The sequence below is a fragment of the Artibeus jamaicensis genome, unplaced genomic scaffold, assembly GCF_021234435.1.
Source record: "Artibeus jamaicensis isolate MK-2021 breed Jamaican fruit bat unplaced genomic scaffold, CSHL_Jam_final contig_1028, whole genome shotgun sequence".
Lineage (NCBI taxonomy): Eukaryota > Metazoa > Chordata > Mammalia > Chiroptera > Phyllostomidae > Artibeus > Artibeus jamaicensis.
In genome coordinates this window covers 6286666-6302169 of record NW_026521201.1, presented here as the reverse complement: position 1 = coordinate 6302169, position 15504 = coordinate 6286666, and the positions used below count along the sequence as shown (strand labels likewise).

Below are 15504 nucleotides of genomic sequence, written 5' to 3'. Positions count from 1 at the left end.
CAGAAGCATAATGAATCACATAGTGGTAAAATAAAACAGAGAGCTGTGGCTGGTGTGGCTCAGTGGACTGAGTGCTGGCCTGTGAACCGAACAGTTGCTGGTTTGATTCCCAGTCAGGACACATGCCTGGGTTGTGGGCCAGGTCCCCAGTGGGAGTGCAGGACAAGAAACCAAACATTGATGTTCTCCTTTCTTTCTCCTTCCCTTTCCCTCTCTCTAAAAATAAATAAATAAAATCTTTTTAAAAATGAAACAGAAAGAGGACACAGATGAAGCAAGTATAGCAAAATGGTCCTAACAGTCATGTTGCATGGAATAAATGGGAATTCACTTTAAAAGTCTACTTTATATATGTATAAATTTTTCATAAAAGAAAAAGTTACAAAACAGTTTAGGTTAAAAGCATGACTTTTTTAAATCTTGACTTTTTTAAACCTGACGACTTGCTTAGAGGGGACGGGAGGGAAAGAAACGTCAATCAGTTTGCCTCTCAGCATGAGCCCAGACTGGGGACCAGACCTACAACCCAGGTATGTCAAACCCTTGACCTTTCAGTTTACAGGCCAATGCTCCAACCAACTGCGCCACATGAGTCAAGGCTAAAGGCATTACTTTGAACTTAGATACTAAGCTTTATATGGTGGGAGAAAATGAGAACTTATATATCTCATGACGAATGTTTAAATGAATGCAAGGAGGGCCCAGGATAAACTGGTGCATCTTTGATCTTTATGTTTGCTTTCACTGTATCATCAGCAATAATAACTCAACTTCCTCTTCATCCAACACCTCAATAAACCTTCCACTACTGCTCCCTTCTGCACAGTGTGATGTTCTCCAGCTTGGGATACCTTCTTAATGTGACCTAAGCTCACTAGTCAATGAGCGGAAGACTTACACTGGTCACACGACGGTAGATCTGCGCAGCATTCTGGCACTCTGAGTAAGGGTATTCAGACGTGGCCATCTCAAGCATGCACATCCCAAAAGCATAAACATCAACGGATTCATCATATTTCTCTTCATACATCTCAGGGGCCATGAACTCTGGGGTACCTTAAATTAAAAGAATGATTCAGACTCAATGCAAGTAAAAGCTGCAGATGTTACTCACCGGAGGAAGAAGCAGAGAAGTCGATATGTGTGAGAGAATAAAGTGGAAGAGGGAAAGAAGGGAGAGAACAAAATCTTAGTCATTCTCTTTCATCAATTATTTTAGAGGTCTTCCACTGCAAGGCCTTTATAAAAGAAACTAGAACAAGGCCAAATGTCTTTATTCACTGTTTCAAAATGGATTACTGTTGTACGAAGTCAAAATAGAGCCTTGGATAACAGACAGGCTGATATAACTCATACTGAAAACAAATGAAAGGAAAAGGTAAGAAACTAGCAAGGAATAAAGTGGCTATAATGGTATCTACCTATAAGACAGGATGATGGGTTAAAAAAGATCAAAATACTTGTCTGCCCCCTACTGTACGGTAGCTATAAAGTTAATTATTTAGCAATTTCCAGAGACATTTTTGGTTGTAACAACTAGGGGGAGGAGAGTGGGTATGCTACTGGCACCTTACAAATAAAGGCCAGAGATGCAATTTTACAATGTACAAGACAACCCTTACAACAAAAAAAACATCTAACCCAAAATGTCAATAGTACTTAAGCTGAAAAATTCTGTTTTAGATATATCATATCTTCTGAAGAGTAGGAGTAAGGAAAAAGTTGATAAAATCAGTTTTTTAAATCTTATTATTTTTTAATCTTATTATTTTTTTAATTTAATTATTGTTCAAGTACAGTTTTCTGTCTTGATAAAACCAAACTTTCAAATGAACTTGTATTTTCACATTTTAAAACAAAGTCTTAATAGAAAGATATTTCTCTCTCTCTCTCTCTATATATATATATACACCCAACAGACTATTTTAGAAACTAAAATACAGACAAATTGTTTCTTTTATGTGGGAAATAATGCACTGTATCTATTATATAATTATGTAATACTAAATATCAACAGAATGATCTAGTAAGATTGACAGTTATATAAGGTTTTGTTAAAAGAGTTCACTTTATATAATTTATAAAAATACTGAGTCTTCAAGATGATTCTAGAAGCATTAGTATAGAGAACTACATATCTCGTTAAGTAGAACTGATCTTCCTAAATTTGAATTAGGAATTTTTGAAGGTTTATTTTATGTAATAAAAGCTCTGACAGGGTCCAGCTTCTAAATAAAAGGAATGTCAGAAAGCCAGTTAGTCTGCAAGGTACACTTGAAACATACCTATCACGCTCTTGGCAAAAGAAGCCCGCTTCAGGGTTGCCAGACCCAAGTCTCCAATCTTGACGGAGCCTGTAGGACCAGTGATAAAGATGTTGTCACACTTAAGATCTCGGTGAATAATAGGTGGAGTTCGAGTATGAAGAAATTGAAGTCCTTTAAGGATCTGTCGGCACCAGCTTCTTAGAACTTTGATCTTCATCACCTTAAACCTTTTCAGGTACCTAGAAAAAGCAAGGTATACCAAACAAGTTATCGATGATATGAGTATACTGTTTTGAAGAATTCCATTAAATTCTAGCATATCGGAGATGGAAATATCAAATTTAAAATATTAAGATTCAGTAAACTTAAAGGCTCATGATACTTTTAGTAAGGTTAAAGGGGATGGGATAATAAGTGGTTGGTAAGCGAATTCTGATGACGAAGTACAAAAAAAATTCCTTAAAGTTAAATCACTAATAAAATGATTTTTAAAAGACAGATTGCAACTTCTAGTAAAAAATGGAGCAATTCTTACTGGACACAGATATAATTATATACTCTTGTAAAAATATATACAAAACGACTACTTGAAGGCCCTGAGAGCAATCAAAATCAGGCATTCATTAGAAGGGAGTTCACATGAGGAAAAACAGAAAGCACTGCTTTGAGCTTCCTATATTCCATACTTGAGCTGAGGTAAGCCTCCAGTCTGACTATGCAGATCAGCTCAGACTTGGACAGAAACCTGTAGCCTTATTAGCTGAGAAAAATAAAGACAGAATTCAAGATAACCACAGCATCTAGAACAGTGCTGTCCAATAAAACTTTTTGCAATGACAGTCTACCCAAAACGGCACCCACTAAACAAATGTGAATATTTATATTAAATGGAAACTAATTAAAATTTAAAATTCCATTTCCCAGGTGCAACACCCACATTTCAAGTCCTCAACAGTTTTATGTGGCAAATGGCTACCACTGTGAACAGGGTATATTATAGAACATTTTTATCACCACAGAAAGTTCTACTGAGCAACATAAATCTAGGAAGTAAAGGGGGAAAATCCTAGAAAATATAGAATGGGAGCCTCATCTTTTGCATATTGACTCTGCCCAAACCTCTGAAATACATACATATGGGGAAGATTCCAAGCAGCCCAGCTAGTACTAAAAGAATGGAACAGAGATTGTTGCTGATGCTACCTACATACTATAAGGAAGATAAAGTTTGAACATTGAGTTCAGACACATTTTATCTAGAAATAGTCAAGAAAAAATAAGGAGCACTCAAATAGTAAACATAAAAGATTACATTTTCCTCTCACTATTTTAAAAATACATGTGACTAGTCAAAGGAAAACTCGTAACACTATATGTAGGGTGTATAGAACATGTAACATGAAAATTACAGCATAAAGAATAAGTATCAGGGGTAAATAAAACTATATTTGAGCAAGTCTTCCTTGTTTTACAAGAAATTATACAGTATTAACCCAAAGCATATCATGAAAAGGTAAAGATATAACTGCAATCTATAGAACAACTTTAAAACACATCCCTCACACACACACACACATACAAGGATGTTAATTAAGATACTAATTAGGAACTAAAATGAAATTCTATTCATTTTTATAAAGAACATTAATAGTAAAAAAGTTGCCTTTATGGTTTAAGAAAGTATCAGATTCCTGTCAAGGTAGAGGAGCAGGTAAATGCAAGACTTGCCTCCTCCCCCAACTACATCAAAATTACAACTGAACTACAGATCAATCATCATTGAGAATGACTCAAAGACTAGCTAAAGTCCTATAACTAAGGATATACAGAAGAAGCCAGATTGAGACTGGTAGGAAGGGCAGAGATATGGAACCAGCAGGTCCTACACCATGTGTGGCAGTTAAACTTGGAAGGGCAACATCAGCTGCAAAGGTCTCCCTTGAGGAGTAAAGGTTCCCAGCTGCACACCAGGCCCCTGAATCCATGGTTCCAGTGCCTGGAAGAGAGGTCTTCATAACTTCTGGTTGTGAAGAGCATCAGAGACTGGCTGAAGGAGACCAGAGGGCTTCTGGAGTCCTAAGCAGTTCCTCTTACAGAACCTGTTCACAGACTTACTTACTTAGGTTTACTCATTCTAACCTCCAGTGCTGGGCAAGCAGTTTTCCAGGAACTAAGGGGAGAAACTCACTCATCTGGTTATAGGATAAGGGCTGGAGGGGCAGCTTCCTCCCAGACAGAGGTGCTGGCAGAAGCCACTGTTCCTTTGCTAAACCATTTCCCTGCAGGCACAGGTGGGAGCCATCTTTGAGTCTCCATTAACCTAGCTAACTCTGTTCCCTACCCAAGTCACTTCCAATAGCTTTTCCATGCAAACAGCTCATGCTGCAGACTTTCCTAAAAAGGAGGAAATGTTCACAAACCCCAAAGAAGCAGCACCTGGCCTCTGTGTGCCCCAAACCTCATGCTAGGCAGCCCCAAGCCTGACAGAAGTGACGGCCAACCTCAGTTCAGTTTGGTCTTTTACAGGTACCTCTAAGCCCAGAACAAACAGAACTATTTGCAAATCTTTTGTAGCTCCTACCACTTAGCCCCAAGCAGGATACACACAACAGCTGACCTTGGCTTACACCTCCCAAGGGGCCCCGAAACCAATACACACAGTTGCCAACTTCAGACAACAGTACAGTGCCACTGAACTACCTCCACAAAGGACACACTCAAAGGGCAAACTCTGCAGGCACCAGAGCCTGTTAAAGCAAAAGCAAATCTGACTCTGTAGGATCAGCCCCTATACAACAGCTTGTCCACAATAGCCAAGGCCAGTCCTTACAACCTGAGCCTGAGGGTCAATACCTCCCACAGATGGGCCAACAGCAATCAAGTCCCAACTAGGCACACACACAAGGGACACACCTGGAGCACCAGGCTCAGTTGACCAGGGAGACTGCACCACTGGATCCCACTGGACACCTACTACGTAAGGCCACACTGTAAAGGCCAAGAGACGTAGCTCTACCTCTACATTTGTTCCACATAGAACACACAGAAACAAACACAGAAATGCAGACAAAAAGAAAACACAAAGAAACATGTCCCAAATGAAATACAGAACAAAACTCCAAAAAACAACTAAACGACATGCAGAAAAACAATGTACTAGATGCAGATTTCAAAACAGTGGTTATAAGGATGCTCAATGATCTGAGAGCTTCAACAAAAAGATAGAATATACAAACATGGAGATACAAAACAAACAAAAAAAGAACCAGTCAGAAATGAAGACTACAATAACTGTAATAAAGAATACATTAGAGATGCTGGGAAGATGGCGACGGAGTAGGACGGAGCTGATGCTAGCTCCTGTACTCATGGGTGAAAATCCTGGCAGATCTATAGAGAAACAGCACAGTAAACCACTGGTTACCCAGCATTTATGAAATTAAAAGACCAGAGATTGTGACCGACGCTGAAACACCAGACAGCGGCAGAGTCAGCTACTGGAGCTGGGACACACGCGGCCCCTGTGCTGCCGCCAGAGCAACGGGCCTGGGAGCCAGGGAGTCAGGTACGGGAGCCCCAAACCCCTGTGATGGTCCTGGGCGACATAGGAGTCAGGAACCGGACCTGGGACATTCTTGGCCCCTGTGCCGATGCCATAGCTACCGGCCTGGGCAACAGAAGAGTCAGTTGCAGGAGCTGGGACACTGCAGGCCCCTGTGACATGGCCATAGAGACGGGCCTGGGTGCCGGGGAGCCAGCTACAGGAGCCTGGACATTCTCAGCCCCTGTGCCACTGCCTTAGACACAGGACTGGACGCTGGGGAGTCAGGTAAGGAAGCCGGGAAACTCCAACCCCTGTGACGATCCTGGGCGGCGGCAGAGGAGTTAGCTACGGGTGCCAGGACATTCTTGGCTTCTGTGCCTCTGCCGTAGTAACGGGCCTGGGCCCTTGAGGAGGCGGGTACTAGAGCCGGGACATTCAGCAGTGGTAGGCGACCAATGCAGGGACCAGCGCCAGGACCAGCATGAGAGTAGGTTCAGACGAAGAACATCAAGAAACTTCAAGGAGTCTGCACCACTGAACTTCACAAGAATCATACCACAGAAGTTCACACCATAAACCCAGGGTTTCAGAACAGATCAATTTTAGAAGCAGAGACTAACAAGAAGAATCTCAAACAATGGGAAGACAAAGAAACAATCCCCAAATGAAAGAAAAAGCAGAAACTTCAGAAAGAATGTTAGATGAAATAGAGGCTAATCAAATATCAGATAATGAATTCAAAGCACTGGTTATTACAAAGTTCAAAGAGCTCACAGTGAACTACCAGAAACTACAGGGGAACTATATGATCTCTCTGCAAACTACAGCAACATCAAAAAGGAAATGGAAATTATCAGCAAGAGACAAGAGGAAATGAAGAACACAATTTCCAAATTGAAGTACACACTAGAAAGTTTCCAAAGTAGGATAGATGAAGCAGAGGATAGGATTAGTGAGTTGGAGGACAAGGTAGAAAGCATCTCACAGAAAGAGCAAGAAAATGAAAAGAGGCTCAGAAAGAATGAAGAGGGATTAAGAGAAATGCAAGACAAGACAATATGAAACGTAATAATATCCAAATAATAGGAATACCAGAAGGAGAAGAACAAGGGATAGAAAACGTATTTGAACAAGTAATGAGAGAAAATTTCCCTAATTTGATGAGAGAAAAAGTCACACAAATCCAGGAATCACAGAGAGTCCCAATCAAGAGGAACTCATGGAGGCCCACTTCAAGACCCATCATTATTAAAATGGCAAAATTCCAAGACAAAGAGAGAATCTTCAAGGCAGCAAGGGAGAAAAAAGAAGTAACATACAAGGGACCCCAATAAGCTTAGCTACTGACTTCTCAATAGAAACACTCCAAGCAAGAAGACAATGGCAAGAAATATTCCAAGTAATGAGAACTAGAGGCCTACAACCAAGGCTACTTTACCCAGCAAGGCTCTCAATCAAGATAGATGGCCAAATAAAGAGCTTCCAAGACAAAAGAGGCCTTAAAGAATACGCCTCCACCAAACCAGCTCTACCAGAATTACTAAAAGGACTGCTTTAAGGGAAGGAAGGAAAAGAGGGAGACAGAGAGGAACTGTCTGGCAATGAAAAATGGCAATGAATAAGTACCTATCACTAATAACCTTAAACGTAAATGGATTAAATGCTCCAATCAAAAGACACAGAATAGCTCAATGGATAAGAAAGCATGACCCACACATATGCTGCCTACAAGAGACTCACCTCAGGACAAAAGACCATCACAGACTAAAAGTGAAAGGCTGGAAACAAGTTTTCCAAGCAAATGGACAAGAAAAAAAGCTGGGGCAGCAATTCTCATATCGGACAAAATAGACTTCAAAAAAAGGGCCATAAAGAGAGACCCAGAAGGTCACTTCATTATACTCAAGGGAAAAATCTACCAAGAAGACATTAACATTGTAAACATATATGCACCAAACATAGGGGCACCCAAATATATCAAGAAAATCTTAGAGGACTTCAAGAAAAATATTGACAGCAACACAATTATAGTAGGGGATTTGAACACCCCACTATCAAAAATGGACAGATCTTCCAAACAAAATATCACCAAAGATATTGCGGCATTGAACAACACTCTAGATGAAATGGACTTAACTGATATATATAGAGCCCTTCATCCCAAAAAAGCTAAATACACATTCTTTTCAAACGCACATGGAACATTCTCAAAGATAGACCACATGATAGGACACAAAACGAGCCTCAAAAAATTCAAGAAAATTGAAATCATACCAAGCATTTTCTCTGACTACAAGGGACTGAAACTGGAAACCAACCCCAAAGAAAAAAACCCAAAGCACCCAAAATCATGGAGACTGAATGGTATGCTATTAAACAACGAATGGGTCAAGAATGAAATTAGGGAAGAAATCAAAACGTTTCTGGAAACAAATGAAAATGATCTCACAACAACCCAAAACTTATGGGACACAGCAAAGGCAGTCCTGAGAGGGAAGTTTGTAGCAATAAGGGCCTACCTAAAGAAGATAGAAACATTTCAAACAAACAACATGACCCTACGCCTGCAAGAACTCGAGGAACAACAACAAAGACAGCCCAGAGCAAGCAGAAGGAAGGAAATAACCAAGATTAGAGCAGAATTAAATGACATAGAAACTAAAAGCACAATTCTGAGGATCAATGAATCCAGGAGTTGGTTCTTTAAGAAGATAAACAAAATAGACAAGCCTTTAAGTAGGCTCATCAAGAAAAGGAGAGGACACAAATAAACACAATCTGAAATGAAAGAGGAAAGATTACAACTGATACCACAAAAATAGAAGGGATTGTAAGAAATTACTATGAAGAACTGTATGCCAAGAAATTCCCCATTGAAAACCTAGGGGAAATGGACACATTTCTAGAAAAATACAATCCTCCAAAACTCATTGAAAAAGAAGCAGAAAATCTAAATACACCAATAACAGCAAAAGAAATTGAAGCAGTAATAAAAAACTCCCATCACACAAAAGCCCTGGACTAGATGGTTTCAGAGGAAAATTCTACAAAGCATTTAAGGAAGAGCTAACCCCTATTCTCCACAGACTATTCCAAAAAATCCAGAAGGATGGAAAACTCCCAAATTCTTTTTATGAAGCCAGCATCATCTTAATTCCAAAACCAGATAAAGACACAACAAAGAAAGAAAACTTCAGGCCAATATCGCTGATGAACATAGATGCTAAAATCCTCAACAAAATATTGGCAAATCGCATCCAACAATATATCAAAAAGATTATACACCATGACCAAGTGGGATTCATCCCAGGGATGCAAGGATGGTTCAATATTCACAAATCAGTAAATGTAATACATCACATAAACAAAAGCAAAGACAAAAATCACATGATCATATCAATAGATGCGGAAAAAGCTTTCGATAAGGTACAACACCCATTTATGATAAAAACACTCAGCAAAGTGGGAATACAGGGAGCATTTCTCAAAATAATAAAGGCCATATATGAGAGACCTACAGCCAATATCATACTCAATGGGAAAAAACGAAAAGCTTTTCCACTAAGATCAGGAACAAGACAAGGATGTCCACTTTCACCACTTCTATTCAATATAGTATTGGAAGTTTTAGCCACAGCAATCAGGCAAGCAAAGGAAATAAAAGGCATCCAAATAGGAAAGGAGAAAACAAAACTGTCACTGTTTGCAGATGACATGATAGTATACATGGAAAATCCTATAGACTCTACCCAAAAACTGCTCGAACTAATTAATGAATTTGGCAAAACAGCTGGTTACAAAGTCAATATCCAGAAATCAAAGGCATTTTTGTATACTAACAATGAATCAGCAGAAGCAGAAATCAAGGAAAAAATCCCATTTGATATAGCAAAAAGAAAAATAAAATATCTGGGAATATACCTAACTAAGGAGGTAAAAAACCTGTATGCAGAAAACTACACAGCCCTGAAGAAAGAAATCAAGGAAGACACAAACAAATGGAAACATATACCTTGTTCATGGATTGGAAGAATTAACATCATCAAAATGTCCATACTACCCAAAGCAATATACACATTCAATGCAATATCTAATTAAAGTACCGATGGCATATTTCACAGACATAGAACAAACACTTCAAAAATTTATGTGGAACCATAAACGACCCAGAATAGCAGCTGCTCTTTTGAGAAAGAAGAACAAAGTAGGAGGGATCACAATACCTGATATCAAACTGTATTACAAGGCCACTGTAATCAAAACAGCCTGGTACTGGCATAAAAACAGGCACATAGACCAATGGAACAGAACAGAGAGCCCAGAAATCAACCCAACTCTCTACAGTCAATTAATATTTGACAAAGGGGGCAGTAACATCAAATGGTGTAAAGATAGCCTCTTCAACAAATGGTGTTGGGAGAACTGGACAGCTACGTGCAAAAAAAATGAAACTTGAGCACCAACTTACACCATATACCAAAATAAATTCAAGATGGATAAAAGACTTAAATATAAGCCGTGACACCATTAAAGTCCTAGAGGAGAACATCGGCAAGAAAATCTCAGATATTTCACGCAGCAACTTTTTTACTGATACGTCCCCTAGAGCAAGGAATATAAAGGAAAGAATAAACAAATGGGATCTCATCTAAATAAAAAGCTTCTGCGTGGCTAAAGAAAACAGTATTAAATTAGCAAGACAACCAACTGTATGGGAAAACATATTTGCCAATGATACCTCAGACAAAGGTTTAATCTCCAAAATATACAAAGAACTTACACGACTCCACTCTAAGAAGACAACCAACCCAAATAAAAAATGGGAAAAGGACTTGAACAGACACTTCTCCAAGGAGGACATACAGAAAATCCAGAGACACATGAAGAGATGCTCAATATCGTTAGCTATCAGAGAGATGCAAATTAAAACCACAATGAGATACCACTTTACACTAGTTAGGATGGCTATCATAAACAAAGCAACAAACAACAAATGTTGGAGAGGGTGTGGGAAAAAGGGGTCCTTAGTTCACTGTTGGTGGGACTGCAGACTGGTACAACCATTATGGAAAACAGTATGGAATTTTCTCATAAAAATAAAAATCGACCTACCTTTTGACCTAGCAATTCCACTGTTAGGACTGTATCCTAAGAATCCTAAAACATCAATATCAAAGAACCTATGCACCACAATGTTCATAGCAGCACAATTTACAATAGCCAAGAGATGGAAGCAACCTAGGTGCCCATCAGTAAATGAATGGATCCAAAAATTGTGGTACATATACACAGTGGAATTCTATGCAGCAGAGAGAAAGAAGGAGCTACTACCGTTTGCAACAACATGGATGGAACTGGAAAGCATTATGCTGAGTGAAATAGGCCAGGTGCTGAAAGACAAATACCATATGATCTCACCTTTAACAGGAAGCTAAACAACAAAACAAACAAGCAAGCAGAAAAAAAAAAAACAAAGACACGGAAATAGAGAACAAGGGGACAGTGACCAGAGGGGAGAGAGAAAGGAAGTTAAGGGGAAAAAGGGAGAGGGATTTGGAGGAACAAATAGGAAGCACACAGGGACGAGAATTAAGGAGGGTGGAAATGGGAGGGAGGTGGGGAGCAAGGGGTGGGGGAGGCTGGGATGGGAGAAATAGACAAAAAAACTGTACTTGAAAAATAACTAAATAAAATTAATTTTAAAAAAAGAATAGAGTAAATTGTTCGTAGATTAGAAGAGGTCAAGGACTGAACTGGCAATTTACAAGGTAGCAGAAAACACCCCATCAGAATGACAAAAAAAGTAATAAGGATAGTTTAAGGGGCTTCTGGGACAACATCAAGTGTACTAACATTTGCATCGTAGGGGTAGCAGAAAAAGAAGACAGAGCAAGGAACTGAAAACCGGTGTGAAGAAATAATGACAGGAAACTTCCCTAAACTAGCAAAGTTAGATATGCAAGCCCAGCAGGCACAGAGTCCCAAACACAACGAACCCAAAGAATCTTGTGCCAAGACACATCACAATTAAAATGCCAGAGATTAAATACAAAGAATCGTAAAAGCACCAAGAGAAAAGCAATTAGTTACCTACAAGGGAGCTCCCATAAGATGCAAGCTAATTTCTCAACAGAAACTCCGCAGGCCAGAAGGGCCAGTCACGAAATATTAAAAGTGATGAAAAGGAAGGACCTGCAACCAAGATTACACTACTCGGTAAAGCTATCATTTAGAATCAAATGAGAGATAAGGATCTTCCCAAGCAAGAAAAAGCTAAAGGAATTCATCACCACTAAATCAATACTACAGTAAATATCAGGACTTCTGGCCAAGATGGAGGCATAGGTGAAAACACTGTATCTCCTCGCACAACCAAATTTGAGGACAACAAAGATTTAGAAACAAAAACACAATCAAAACAGACAGAAAACTGAACTATACAGAAGTCCGACAACAATGAACCAATCATTCAGACTGGTAAGAGGAGTGAAGTCGGCAGCTGGTGGAGAGGGGTTGCGGCATGGAAAAGCGGTGGGTGCTGGACCAACCTAGGCACTCAGGCGTGGGATGGCAACGGGGAAACCCAGTGAGGGCTCAAGACAGCTGGCTGACTGCAGACACACATTTGCACACAGAGAAACCAGGAAGGTTTCAAAATGGTCAGTGAGACAGACCAAGCAACCCAGGGCCCCAGCACTGGGAAATAAAGCCTAAAAGCACTGACTGAAAAAACTTTCGGGTGTTGCGGTGATGGGAGAGGCTTCCAGCCTCACAGGAGAGTTTGTTGGAGAGACCCACAGCGTCCTAGAATGAACACAAGCCCACCCACTTGGGAACCAGCACCAGAAGGGCCCAATTTGCTTGTGGGAAGTGGCAGAGGGGACCGATACCCAAGAAAGAGTGGAACAAACGCCATAGCTCCCTCTCTGACCCCGTCCCCAGTCACAACCCAGTGACTGGGCTGACCCGCCCTGGTGAACACCTGTGCTTTCGCCCCTCAACGTAACAGGCGCGAACAGACCAAACATTATGGCTCCAGCAGAAGAACAACTGAAAGCCCCAGAGCAAATACTTTTAAGCGACCAAGAGATAGCCAACCTATCAGATGCACAGTTCAAAAAACTGATGATCAGGATGCTCACAGAACTCATTGATTTTAGTCACAAATTAGATGAAAAAAATGAAGGCTACACTAAGTGAAATGAAAGAAAATGCACAGGGAATCAATAGTGATGGAAAGGAAACTGGGACTCAAATCAAGGGAGTGGACCAGAAGGAAGAGACACTCAACCAGAAAAGAACGAAGAAACAAGAAATTTAAAAAAATGAGGACAGGCTTAGGAACCTCCAGGACATCTTTAAATGTTCCAATATCCGAATTATAGGGGTACCAGAAGGGGAAGAGGTACAGCCACGAGTGGAAAACTTATTTGAACAAATAACAAAGGAGAACTTCCCCATTCTGGCAAAGGAAATAGACTTCCAAGAACTCCAGGAAGCTAGGAGAATCCCAAAGAAGTTGGACCCAAGGAGGAACATACCAAGGCACATCATAATTACACTAGGCAAGATTAAAATAAAGGAGAGAATCCTAGAAGCAGCAAGAGATAAGGGAACAGTTACCTACAAAGGAGTTCCCATCAGACTGTCAGCTAAAGGAGTTCCCATCAGACTGTCTCTCTTTCTCAAAAGAGACCTTGCAGGCAAGAAGGGGCTAGAAAGAAGTATTCCAAGTCATGAAATCCAAAGACCTACATCCAAGATTGATCTATTCAGCAAAGCTTTCCTTTAGAATGGAAGGCAGATAAAGTGCTTCTCAGATAAGGTCAAATTCAAGGAGCTCATCATCACCAAGCCCTTATTATATGAAATGTTAAAGGGACTTATCTAAGAAAAAGAGGATAAAAAATATGAACAGTGAGAGGACAGCAAACTCACAGTTATTAAGAACCACACCTAAAACGAAAGCAATCTAAGAGGACAGCTAGATCAGGAGCAGAACCATAGAAATGCAGATCACATGGAGGGTTAGCAACAGGGGAGTGGGAGGAGAAGAAGGGGGGAGAAGGTACAGAGAATAAGTAGCATAGATGGTAGACAGGTATAAAATAGACAGGGGGAGGGCAAGAATAGTATGGGAAATATAGAATCTAAAAGAACTTGTGACACATGGACATGAACTAAAGGGGGAAATGGGAGGGGTGTGCAGGGTGGAAGGGAATGAAAGGGGTTAATGGGACAACTGTAATGGCATAATCGATAAAATATATTAAAAAAATAAATATCAAAGGGACTTCTTTAAGAGAACAAAAGAAAAAAGATTAAAAGTATGACTAATAAAATGGCAATAAATACATATCTATCAACAATGACTTTTAATGTAAAAGTATTAAATGCCTCAATCAAAACACACAGGTTGACTGAATGGATAAGAAAATAACACCCTTATATATGCTGCCTACAAGAGACACTTCAGAGTTAAAGACACACACAGGGTGGAAGTAAAGGGATAGAAACAGATATTTCATGACAATGGAAATGGAAATTTAAAAACGATGGGAGAGCAATACTACTAAATAGATTTTAAAACAAATGGTATACCAAAAGACAAAGAAGGACCCAGCAATTCTACTCCTGAGTATTTATCAAAAAAAAAATCAAAACATGTATGTTCATTGCAGCATTATTTATAATAGTCAAGATATGTAAGCAACTTCAGTGTCCATCATCCATCAATAGATGAATAAAGAAATAATATATATATCATATATACAATACACACACACACACACACACACACACACACACACAGAGGAATATTATTCAGCCATAAAAAAGAATAAAATCTTGCCATCTGCAACAAAATGGATGGACGTAGAGGGTACTGTGCTGAGTGAAGTTAAGTCAGAGAAAGAAAAATGCTATATGATTTCACATTTTTAAATTTTTTTCCCTTTTTATTGAATTTATTGGGGTAACACTGGTTAACAAAATGATACAGGTTTCAGGTACACAATTCTACAACACACCATCTGTACAATGTACTGTGTGTTTGCCACCCCAAGTCAAGTCTCCTTCCATCACCATTTATCCTCCTATACCCTCCTCCACCTTCCCTCCACCCTTGGCAATCACCACACTGTTGTCTCTGTATTTGAGTTTTTTCCTTTTTTGTTTTCCTTTTTTGCTTAATCTCTCCCCACACCCTCACTACCGCCTCAAGAGCTGTCAGCCTGCTCTCTGTTTAAGTCTGTCTCTATTTTGCTTGTTAGTTCAGTCTGTTCATTAGATTCCACATAGGAGTGAAATCATATGGTAAAAAAACAAAACGAATGAACAAAACAGAAACAAACTCATAGACACAGACAACATTTTCAAGGTTGCCAGATATGGCAGGGTTTAGGGGAGTGGGTGAAAAGAAGGGAGGGATTAAGAAGTACAAATTGGTTTACAAAAATATTCATGGGAGTGTATAGCATAGGGAATATAGTTCATAATATTATAATAACTATGTGTGGTGCCAGCTGGGTACTAGTTTCATAGATAAGTTAGTAAGACATATAAATATCTAATCACCATGTTATACACCTAAAACTAATATAATATTGTATATCAACTATAATTGAGGAATAAAAATCATCTATAAATAAATAAATAAATAAATAAATAAATAAATAAATAAATATCAAAACA

General features: G+C 39.4%; 1 protein-coding gene across 17 annotated transcripts in view; it reads right to left on the bottom strand.

The window, feature by feature from the left end:
- The window catches only part of WNK1 (WNK lysine deficient protein kinase 1), a 156188-nt gene that overhangs the window by 70150 nt on the left and 70534 nt on the right, over nucleotides 1-15504 (bottom strand). For all 17 annotated transcript variants that reach the window (XM_053662455.1, XM_053662466.1, XM_053662470.1 and 14 more), the window contains exons 3-4: nucleotides 2286-2506; nucleotides 899-1056 (exon numbers count right to left, since the gene is read on the bottom strand). In XM_053662455.1, coding sequence (XP_053518430.1) covers nucleotides 899-1056; nucleotides 2286-2506 — 379 coding nt within the window. The remainder of the gene's footprint in view (nucleotides 1-898; nucleotides 1057-2285; nucleotides 2507-15504) is intronic.